Consider the following 12,426-nt stretch of genomic DNA (forward strand, 5'->3'; position numbering starts at 1 on the left):
GAGAGAGAGAGAGAGAGAGAGAGAAACTGGGCTAGAGCATCCTTGTGACAAGCTGGAGATCTGAGTCAGGGTAGGCTCCTGGGAGGATATGAGGGGGACTCTAGCAGAGAATCATAGTAGCAGGAGCCATAGGGACTGATGAGGACACCCTCTAACTAGATAAATCTCTTAGTAGAGGGAGGGAAACACTGACCCACCCACAAAAACTTAGACCCCAAGCTAACTCTACATACAGTATGTGCAGGGATAAAGATCGAGCAGAGATTGAGGGAATGTCTAACCAATGCCTGGCCCAACCGAATACCCATGCCATGGGAGAGAGCCAACCCTTGACACTACTTACAATACTCTGCTATACCTGCCGACAGGAGCCTAGCAGAGCTGTCCTCTGAGGGGCTCCTCCCAGCAGCCTTTCGAAACAGATGCTGAGACTCACAGACAAACATTGGATTTGTGTAGAGAGCCTTGTGGAAAACTGGGGAGCTGGGGGGTCGGGAAGGACATGGAGGTGACAGGAACTCCAAAGAAGAACAACAGAGCCATCTAACCAGGGACCAGAGCAGTGTGCTGAGATTGAAGCACCAACCAAGGACCATCCATGGACTGACTGGAACTAGGCCCCCTACAAAGATGTAACAGCAGCTCAGGCTTTATGCGGAGCAGGGACTTTCTCTGACATGGACTCTGTTGACTGCTTTTTGATTGCTTCCCTCTGGCAGGACTGCCTTGCTAGACCACAGGGGAAGAGGACAAACTCAGTCCTGATGCAACTTGATGAGCTGGGGTGAATTAGAAGTGGGACTCCCTTTTTCTGAGAATTGGGGAGGGGGTTGGGGAGAGGGAATGAGGGTGGGACTGGGAGGTGAGGAGGGATATGGCTACGACCAGGATGTGAAGTAAATTAACTAATTAAGTAATTAATTTAAACAACATGACTCAGCTTTAGTTCAATAAAGGCTCATTGGGAGTACAGAATACCAACCTTGTGCATCATCACATTACATTGAGAGGGAAATGAGAGCCAGCTCTTAGTATTACTTGGATATTCCTGGACACGTGTCAAACCACCAAGCACATTACAAAACTTACATGCTTTGGCTACAAAACACTCATTATTTTACCAGGAGGCATGTTAAGACTTGCCAATTTGTTCAAGCATTTGTAAACACTTCAGTTCAGTACAGTAAGTGTACCATGTACTGACAGTAAGTAGGCCTAAAAGCTCAACAGGGCAGGCAGGCAGACAGTACCATTAAATAAAACTCAGGTAAGTGGGTGGGTGAAGGGTGGACTATGGGCGTGATGAGGGTTGAGAAACCCAATGCCAAGGATAAGCAGCTCCCATGGGGGCCAGTCCATGGGCTTTATAGGAAGTAGCATTTAAGGTGCACATAGCAGCTATGATCTTTACCCAGGTACTCTTCTAAAAGCTTTACTATTTAAACATGGAAATCTCAGTGCTTTTTTGATGTTTAAGCTTTAAATACTTCATGTTATCTGCATTTTACAGATGAGAGAAATAAACATGAGAATCTATACACTAGTAAATAAATTATGTTTATTTTACTAAAATTTGAGAACTTCATCCATGAACATTGAATATACATCACTAAGACCTACATCTCCCCCCAACTACTGTATTCCCCTCTCAAATTCACAATGATCTCTTTTTTAATTCCTATTGTTGCATACATGGACCCATATATATTAATTATGAATATACACACAAATATTAATTATATATGAATTATGGGAATTATATATAAATACACATGCACCCTATTGAGTCCATTTAGCTTTGCTCATATGTACACATGTCCAGGGATAACCTATTTCTAAGCTGTATAAAGTATTTGTATTGCATATATCTTTAATTTATATATATGTACACACATACACATGTTTAAAAATACAGCAAATGGCTCCACCCTAGCTCTTTTTGCTCTTGCAGAAGGCACCACATATCTGGGTTACTCTGTGTACATATGCCTCAGTACAGTAAATGGCCACGTGGTTTTCACTTTCTGTCCATTCAAATGGCTGCAGAACTCACTCCCAGAGCAACTTCCTGAACCCACGAAAACCACGGAACTAGAAACCCTTTCTAGTTCAAAGGCCTTTCTTTTTGTGTGTTTTGTGGTGGTAGGGATGAAACACTGATGTAAATGCATACAGGACAAGCTCTGCATCACTTACCTGCATCCCCAGCCCTCTCCATTGTTGTACTAAGTTCCTCTTCTCCGCCACAGTGGTTTACACAGGTGTGTGTGCACGTGTGTGTGTATGTGTAGAGGCCTGAAGTTGACACGTTTCTTTATTGCTCTTCACTTTATCAAGGCAGGTCACCTGCTGAACCAGGAACTCATAAGCTCTGAGTAGGCTTGCGATCTAGTCAGCCCCAGGGACCTCCTGGCCCTGTTTCTGCCTCCGGAGTGTTGGGATTCTAAGTGGATGCTATACCTGCTCAGCTTTTACCAGGGTTCTGGGGATGTGAAGTCCAGTTCTCATGTGTAAGCAGTGGGCACTTTATCCACTGAGCCATCTCTCCAGCCCTGTTTATATTTTATTTTGGAAGACTATACAAACTTCTTCATTAATACAAGTTATATAAAGCTTTCTTTTAAAAGAAAATCAAGCAAAAAATTTTTTTAAAAAGGGGGCCAATTTAAAGCAAAGAATTAAGCATATCCTAGAATAGGTGGTACACAAACACGGTACTGAGAACGGTGCCACTAAATTGAAACTCTATCCGACTGAGGCTGGTGAAACAGTCGTCAGCCACGCCAGCCCTGCCAAAGTCACCCTGCAGGACAGTGCACTGTGGCACTGTGGCTTCCTCGGCTGTTTAAAATCTGGCAGCAGGGATGACTAGTCTGTGTTCCTGAGGGACATACCACTCCCAGGCCCCAAGCTTTGGCCATGCTGTCCCTTTGCTTGGCATGCTGGGTTCCTACGTCTCCTGTTTACCTGCCTTCCAGCTCCACAGGAATGCTGTGCCCCGCATGAAGCCTGCAGCTGGCCAACACATCATTTCTGTCCCTTTTACAGAGTTGGTGGCCTCTCTCTCTCTCTCATGTGCTTTGAGGACATTGTATTTAAACAATATGCTTTTGCTTAGCAGAGGTCGAGGGGCAAGGAGGAAAGACTTGCATTTGATTCACCTTTAATAGCATTACAGAACCTAACAAAAGGCATTATACACAGAGAAGGGCATAATAAATGTCCCGGGAATTACATTTAATCCTCTTTTAGGCAACATTCATGTGATACTTACAATTTTACGCTTGATCATGAAGAGTGGGATTTTTGCATGAAGAGGGGTTGAGGACAGTTCCTTGTGGACTGTTGATAAATACAATCTTCTTTTGATGTTTCCTAAATCGGTAATTCTGAAAAGTGAGAAAGAGAGATGGGGTAAAAAAAGAAAGATTCCCATGAATTTAAAATACATTTCTGTGGATAATCATCAAAATGATATAATTTATCAAATACGCTCTTTCCAACACGGAGTTCGAACACAGAATTGAAGAATTGTCATTTTCTTTCAAGAAGTAATAAAATTTCTTCCTTAAATTCAAAGTGCTCACAGGCCCGAATGTATAAATTCACTTAATATGCTAATTTATTTCAGCATTCTACACTGAGTTTCCACAGTCCTCTAGCCTATGAAAAAATTCAATTTGTATGAACTGGGAACCCGCTAGCCTTTAATAACCATGCTTGTTCCAGCCCCTTAAGCTTGTGTTATCTTGGGACACACTGTCACCTACTAAATAGGAAAACATTATGGGTTTCTTTCCTTAAAAGTGCACCTGTCATTTTACATAGGCTCTTAGTCTGCGCAGAGGCAGACATGAGGCACCGACTGTCGGCTTCACTTCCCAAGCACATACCTTCCACCTAGAATTTTAATACACCAGTTTATTGCTCACTATTCAGGTCACCCTACAGTGATACCAAGGACACCAAATCTCAACATCTGTAATAGATTTAGACCACAGCCATGATCACAAAGATTAGGTTTGCTTCAAACTGATAGAGGCTCATTTTTATGTTCTGCTTCTTTTATGTCTCAAAGGTAACACACCAGGCTGAAAATCACAAACCGACCTGGGCTGCTGTACTGTCAAATTGATGAGTTCTTTTTTTTTTTTTTTTTTTTTTTTTTTATTAATTTATTCTTGTTACATCTCAATGTTTATCCCATCCCTTGTATCCTCCCATTCCTCCCCCCCCCATTTTCCCATTATTCCCCTCCCCTATGACTGTTCCTGAGGGGGATTACGTCCCCCTATATATTCTCATAGGGTATCAAGTCTCTTCTTGGCTACTTGCTGTCCTTCCTCTGAGTGCCACCAGGTCTCCCCCTCCAGGGGACATGGTCAAATGTGAGGCACCAGAGTATGTGAGAAAGTCGTATCACACTCTCCACTCAACTGTGGAGAATATTCTGACCATTGGCTAGATCTGGGAAGGGGTTTAAAGTTTACCTCCTGTATTGTCCTTGGCTGGTGCCTTAGTTTGAGCGGGACCCCTGGGCCCAAATCTGCCTATCATATTGTTCTACTTGTAGATTTCTAGGACCCTCTGGATCCTTTTATTTTGCTGTTCTCCCATGCGTCTCTCATTTAGAGTCCCAATAGGATGCCTTCCCCTCTGTCCCAGTTTCCTGGTAAGTGAAGGCTTTCGTGGGACATGCCCCTTGGGCTAGTATGCAGATATAAGTGAGTATATACCATTTGATTCTTTCTGCTTCTGGGTTAACTCACTCATTATGATCATTTCTAGCTCAATCCATTTATCCACAAATTTCGGGAATTCCTTGTTTTTAATAGCTGAGTAGTATTCCATAGTGTATATGTACCACAGTTTCTTTATCCACTCTTCTACTGAGGGACACTTAGGCTGTTTCCATGTTCTGGCTATTATGAATAAGGCTGCTATGAACATGGTTGAGCAAATTTTCTTGTTGTGTGCTGGAGCATCTTCTGGGTATATTCCAAGGAGTGGAATAGCTGGGTCTTGAGGAAGCCCTATTCCCATTTTTCTGAGATAGCACCAGATAGATTTCCAAAGTGGCTGTACTAGTTTGCATTCCACCAGCAATGAAGGAGTGTTCCTCTCTCCCCACATCCTCGCCAGCATGTGGTGTCGCTTGAATTTTTGATCTTAGCCATTCTGATGGGTGTAAGATGGAATCTCAGAGTTGTTTTGATTTGCATTTCCCTGATGACTAAGGAGACATTTCATTTAAATAACTATTATTAATATTTATAGTGTAATTATTTTAAAAATAATCAGCATAGTGTTTTTGCCTGGCATGGTAGTGCACACCTTTAATCTCAGCACTTGGGAGGTGGAAGAAAATGGATGTCTATGAGTTTGGCACTAACCCGATCTATGTGGAGAGTCCAACCCAGCCAGAGCTACATAAGACACTGTCACAATCAAAAGAAAACAAAATAAAACAGAAAAATCTAAAACCAAACCAAGCAAGCAAGTCCATCCTATAGTTGTCAATGCTGCCTCCTCACATTCCCTGCTTTACTAAGCTCATTATTACCTATGGGACACCTATGATCTCATTGTTACCTATAAAGTAGTCTCCGTGCCTTGTAGAAAAATATCTAGCATTAAAAATAAGATGGGATGATTTCAGAGTACACTTCTAATTCCTCCCCCAAAAGTTCATTCCTCTTGCACTAAATGTTAATATAATTTTTTTTCACCAATGTTTGTTCTTTACTCCTTCATAAAAAGATGCTGATTGATGGTCACCTTTATAGAAAGACCCAGAAAACAAAACTATGGAAGGATTCACTGCTGATAGTAGCTAGTATGTCTGGATTGTCTGTCACATTTCCTGTGTACTGGAACATCAGCGATGCTAGGTAGACTCCAATGTGTGGAAGACAAAAGTGCAAGGGAAACAAAATATGTAGGTTCAAACATGACCAGGAATGTGGGTTCAGAATTCTGATACTGATGATACTGATACAGACACAGACAAATGTAGAGATTAAAGGAAGCTAAGCCACTTGGGTTGATAGTGCTCCCCACAGGAATCATAGATGAATAAAACCCCCAGTACAAGGTTGGAGAAACCTCCCTTTACATGGTTTGTCAAAGGGGTCCAAGTGACTCCCAGTACAACATAGATTATTGATTTATCCCATTTAACTTAAAAAGGAAGGAAGGTTTCCATGCTGGCATCCAAGCTAAGGGTTCAAATTCAACTGCATTAACTCTAGCACAGTCTTTCCCATCAATGTTAAATGTGGTCCCTCCTTCACTTCAACTGTACACAGCCGACTTGAAGTGCCAAAATAAATATATTACAACTTTCATCTGATCCTTTTAAATGTTGCCTTTGTGACTGTTAGATCTTGTAGTAGCAGAACAACTACTTCTATTTTAAAAATAGAAGCGCCACGTGGTGGGTAGGCATTAACAACTTCCTAATGGTGTGCAGGAGTGTCAACTACAGAGTTGCCCAGTGTACCGAGGCATGCTACAACAGGTGTGAGTGAGACATCTCGAGAAGCTCAGTCGAGAGGGAAGGACTGTGTGAGCGTGGGTGGGAACTCAGGCTGAGGGGACCACAGGCAAAGGTGGAGTGCAGCAGAACTCTGGCAGTCCCTCTTTCTGGCCCCCCCATCATGGGAATTGGGCTGCTCTGGCTCACCTTCCCTGCCTCGGTAGAAGGCATTCTACCACGACATGATTCTTCTGAAGTCAGGAATTAAAGTAAATATCCTCCCTCAAGTTGTCTGTGTGAGCTATTCTGTCAGCAGCAGGAAGAGAGTAGATGTGAGGAGCAAGTGTGAGTAGATCAAAGGCTATCACTAGGGACACTGTGTCATTCCTGCACGCTGTGCTGGGGGGGGATGGGGATTAGAGGAATGCAAAGGAGAAGGAGCAAAAAAGAGGCACCGTGTTAACCAACAATTCTCCTGTGACCCAGGTTAAAGGTCTGCCATGCTTGCAGGGAAGAAACACTGACGTTGTCCACATCGTTAAGGACTGCAGTCCAAACAGCAGTGTTCCGGTCCTGTCACTGTAGTAACGTTCATGTATGTATTGACATATTCAATAACTGCTAAGCCAGGTGACTGCTGGGAACACACCAGTGACACAAGGGTGAGAAGAGCAAAGGTCCCAGTCTCTTGGAACTTCTTTGCTGATGGAAAAGAGAAAAAGTACAAGGAGAAATAAGAAATGGGGGTTATCAAAAATGTAATAAAGGAAACAGGCAAGATTCTTAAATAGATATCAAGAAACTGCCTACTTCAGACTGTAGCAACAGCATGGTAAAGGAGGAGCATTAAGTAGAAGGCTTAGGCAACAGCCAATCACACGAGGCCATTGTGCTGATGTAAGGAGTCTTATTGTTCAAAGGGAGCTATTACAGGGCCTACATTCTACCCTTGACTACAAATAGTTACAAAATAGTTATGCTGTCTTGTTTATTGTTTTCTTTTCTCTTTTTAAAATATTGTTTACACCTCAAACACAGCCTCCTCCCTCCCTCTTTCCCCTCCCCCTTCCCTATTTCTCAGCGAAGGGGAATCCCCTCCACCAACCCACCCCACCTCATCAAGTAGCATTAGGACTGAGCACTTTCTCTTTCCCTGTCACAATCAAAAGAAAACAAATCCACATTATCTCTAGAAACACTAGGGTGGGGAGGAGTCATGCTACCAGTACAGGAAACGCTGGAGGAAAAGCTACATTCAAAAGACATCATACAAACTTATGTGTGGATCTGTTTTTAGACTTTTCCTTGATCAACACTTTTTTTTTTTCAGGGTTCACTTGTTTTTTCTTATGTCAGCAACATACCCTTTTGATTATTATAGATTAATAGTAAGTCTTTGGTTTTGTCTAACACTTGTTTAACTTTGCTTTTCTATGGAGAGTTAAAGATCTAGTTATATTTAGGGCTGAGTTTACTGGTTATATTGAAACTAAAACAATGTTGAGTTTTCCAATCTACTATGACACATCTGCATCACTTGGAATTTGTCTGATTTTTCTCACATTGTTTGTGATTTGCATTTTATAAATTTTGTATATCTTTAAAAATATTTTTAGTTATTTGGTACTTTACTTCTACACAATTGAAATGACATTTGTAATTTAACTTTGTGGCTATCTGCTGCTGGTATAGAGTGATCAGCTGATTTTCGTATGCAGACTTTGTTATTAGATATTGCTTCATTCCTTCGCACGTTCAGTCGCTGTTCAGCATATCCCCGAGGATGTGTGACATATCGTGCCATCAGTGCATAAAGATCCTTTGGTTCTGCCTTTTCCCTCTCTACACCTTTGTTTCCTTATTACATGGGGTATGTGAACCTTTAGCAGTTACAGTTATAAACAGGGAAGAATGAGGCTAGAAGCGCCCCATTCTAGATCCACAGCCTGCGCCACAGTCTGCCAACTGTTTCCACGGTGCTGCCATTTGCCACTGTAGTGGGGGGGGGGGGCTCAGAGAAACTGGGAAACCTGACCAGGATCTCACAGGGAGCATGTATCAGAGCCAGGAATTCTAAAGCCTACAAAATAGACAAGGAATAAGGCTAAACTCTTTCTAAGTTGATTTGACAATTCCAAAGAACGGCTGTTGCCTTATGTCTTACTTAGCATTCCTGTTGCTCTGAACAAACACCATGACCAAAAGCAACTCAGAGAGAAAAGAGTTTATTTTGGTTTATAGTTCCGTATCACAGTCCAAAATGAAGGGAAATCAAGGCAGGAACCTGGAGGCAGGAAATGGAACAGGGGCCATCGATGAATGCTTTTTTATCTTGCTCCTTGTGGTTTGCTCAGCCTGTTTTCTTATGTAACCCAGGAACCACATCAGTCATTAACTAAGAAACTCCTCTACAGACCACTCTGGTGGAGGCATTTTCTCAACTCAGGGTCCCTCTTCCCAAATAACTCTAGCTTGTGTCTAACCAGGGCCTTAGATCTGTGTTTTTGACATTTTGAATGCTAATGAGGAAGGGAAAAGGCAGCAGGCAGTTAACACTTACTTCTACTATTACGGAATTCTAGAGGAGGGACTAGCCCAAGCTACTTGTAGTTATGGTTGTCCTTCTGACAAACACACTGGATTTACTACAGGAAAAGATCCCAATGAAGTGCTTCTGTAAAGAATGCTCTGATCTCTCTAGAACCGCTACAGTAAACAAGGCAGAATCCATAGGCTCTTTGAAAAATACCACATAGGCATAAACATAAACTACCCAAACATCTCTCTTTGGCAAGAGATGATCCCGTGGGTACTGCTTGGAGCATCCATTTGCTAAACCTGAGTAAAGTGCGTTTAGAAAGGACTGGACAGTTGTAGCAGTGGCTAGATTTCCCTTTCTCAAGACTTAAAGCCTTCAACCTATCAGTAAACATTAACATCGGCTGAGGTCTCTCTCCCCGTGAGTCTTTAGCAATCCAATTGTTTGGGCTATTCTCATAAACCAAGCTGTGCTATGTTCCCTCTTTTTGAAGCACACCCCCAAAAGTAGAATATGAGACAGGCAAGTGTGTGTAAGTGTCTTGAGAAGTGAACCCATTAAGCAGGGCGAAGGAAGTCAGGGGAGCAAGTGCAATGGAGGAAAGCTCAGTGTAAGGAAGCACTGTCAATGTCACTGCTACTCTATCAGTGCCAACGCTGTCCATCACAGCCTCTGGATTCCATTCTTCATGGCCAACAGAACGTACTATTTAAAGAAACGGAAGAAGGAGCACACACAGCCAGATTTCTGGCCCCCAAAGTTGAAGAGGCGCATACCTGGGAACTTTAGCATCCAACTCTATCCAGCCTGAGAAAGTGTGCTGCATCCAGAAGTGTGTCCAGACAATGTGGCATGGTAGGGACACTGGAGGGACTGCAACAGTTGCAACAGTAGCATGCTTATTACATATTATACATATTTGTGCTATTGTTTTCATAGTTCTCTGGGAAATCCCCTCCTCTGTTTTGCCAACTGAAATTATAATCATTCATCAAAATTTGTTTTGAAATGCCATATCCTTCAAGATAGCATCCCAGATGTCCAGATTAAAAACAATCACATGTCTTTGTGACTTACTACAGCATATTTCTAACTTCTATAACTATTTTTTTTTCATTTTCTCCTTTGATCTACACCAGTGACTATATTCCATTTTATAGGCCATAAAAGGATGGAAATCTTGTATTTTCATGAGTCACATGCAGTCCCATGCATTTCAGATTTACCGCTTGAAAGTCATGTTTTTATTGAGTTTAAAAGGCACTGTTCTACAATGTACAAAAAACACTCACTTTAACTTCCACCTTTATTGGAGGGCTCAGCAATTCACCAAGTTCTCAGTGATCAGCATAAGACTGGTAGACTTCTTTAATTTTGGGAAAAGACAAATCAGTTGTCAATACTGGTTTGAGCTGATTACTCAAGTTAGCTTTCAGTTATGAGTGCACACCAGCTACTGCCAACTAACAGTAGCAGAAATGTGTCACACTGGGGGGATGGGAAAACAGCTTAATCACTAGCATGCTTGCTGGGCGAACATAAGGACATGAGTTTGGGTCCACAGCAGTGGTGGTTGTGTGTCTATAATCCTAGCACAGGGTGGGGGAAGACATAGATCTGCAGATCCCTGGGGCTTGCTGGCTAGCCAGTCTGCACAACTGATCAGCACTGGGCTCAGTGGAATCCTATCTCAAAAGGCAAGATGAAAAATGACTGAGGAAGATACATACTGTTGGGGTCCATGCAGGAAGGAACAGCAAAACAGCTCTAGAACTCATGCAATATGGTCCACCAGTTAGCATACCCATGATGGGTGTGTCTTGGCAAGGCATAACCCCGAGAACTGTACGTCCTGAGGACTTCATGCTGTTATGGAGCATAGTTCTGCTTGTTACTCTTGTAGTCCTCATAATCCTCCTAATGAATGGATTGGATTGTGTGAATACTCTAAAAGGGGCTTCTAGACCCTCACTGGGCAGTCTCATTGGCACTCACAGTAACAATGCTTCATCTCTTTCAGGCATTGCCCCTGGAGCAGATTAATGACTCAACAACCACAACTCTCGAAAAGAAACCTGCAGATGTAGATTACAATGACCCTTAGAAAGAATTTGGGAAAACAGATTGTTCAACAAGATTAGGTAAAGATATTTTTATTATCGGCTCTGATGCAGAAAATCTTATAGAACAATTTGAAGTTAAGAAAAAGCACACTCTTAATAGTAAAGTTATGGACTTTTTGAGGTAGGTGAACAATTAGCACTAGTTGACGTAACTCACTGAAGCTGGACTTCAAGGTGACTAATTTCTTTTATACGTATTTTTGCCCTCAGCTTCCTGATATGATTTAATAAAATTATTGATGAGTAGATGAGCACCTTTAAGATTTAAAGTAGAAATGGCTGATTATTTTCATATAGAAGTTTAGAATTGTAATTCTTTTAAGATGTTTATAAGATTACTTTTTTAGATAATTGACTCTTTCTTTGTAACCATAAGTTGAGGCCTGCCAGTAAAGAAAAGCTGGCTGAGAAATCACCTTGCTTGCTTATTCTCTGTTAATTATATAACAAGTTGCTTAGTTAAAATGTATATGGGTTCTTGGGAATAACTTGTTTTTCATGTGTGTTTCTCACCCATAATACAACAAACATTTGATCATGTGAAGGTACTGAGGAACATGTTTTTCTTATGTATACTTATTGTAATCATTCACTTAAAGAAAATAAAATGTAACCACATGGTGATTTTTGTTCTGCTTGAAAGACCTTGCTGGGATATATAAGCCGTGGGAGAAATAATAAGGTTGTTGGAATCTTTTTCCTTCCACAAAGATGTATACATGTATATATATATATATATATATATATATATATATATATATATATATGTGTGTGTGTGTGTGTGTGTGTGTGTGTGTGTGTGTGTGTGTGTGTGTATAAGCTTGCTGGAACTCGCTCTTCAGTGTTTGTCCCATCCACCAAAATGTGTGTGTGTGTGTGTGTGTGTGTGTGTATGCATACATGTATATGAATGTGTAAAGCAAAAGAAACTTGGAAGAAGCTTGTTGGAACCTACCTGCTGGAATCTGTCTTACTTCATCATCAAGTGTAAGTGTGCGTATGCATGGTTCCTTTCTTTCCTTCTTTCCATTTCCTTTTTAGATGCTTGCCACCATCAGTGGAAGCTCCTGCTAGGAGCCATCAGCCCTGGCCCCAGCTAGAAGCCATCAGCCCTGGCCCCAGCTAGGAGCCATCATCCCTGGCCCCAGCTAGAAGCCATCACCCCTAGCCCCTGCTTGCTACCATGGGTGGAATCTATTGCTGGTAACAATCAGTTCTGGCCTGGGAGGTGCCCACAGAGAAAGTCTGCAGGGTCACCAGCCAGCTGCGAGATCTACACCCCGCCC

At 42.0% G+C, this 12,426-nt stretch overlaps 1 protein-coding gene across 2 annotated transcripts in view; it reads right to left on the bottom strand.

Moving 5' to 3' along the window:
• Nucleotides 1–12,426, bottom strand: part of Cfap20dc (CFAP20 domain containing) — a 261,651-nt gene that overhangs the window by 168,595 nt on the left and 80,630 nt on the right. For both annotated transcript variants that reach the window (XM_051139606.1, XM_051139599.1), the window contains exon 5: nucleotides 3,275–3,389. In XM_051139606.1, the coding sequence (XP_050995563.1) occupies nucleotides 3,275–3,389 (115 nt within the window). The remainder of the gene's footprint in view (nucleotides 1–3,274; nucleotides 3,390–12,426) is intronic.

This window comes from Acomys russatus, chromosome 3 (genome assembly GCF_903995435.1).
Source record: "Acomys russatus chromosome 3, mAcoRus1.1, whole genome shotgun sequence".
In the NCBI taxonomy this organism is placed as follows: domain Eukaryota; kingdom Metazoa; phylum Chordata; class Mammalia; order Rodentia; family Muridae; genus Acomys; species Acomys russatus.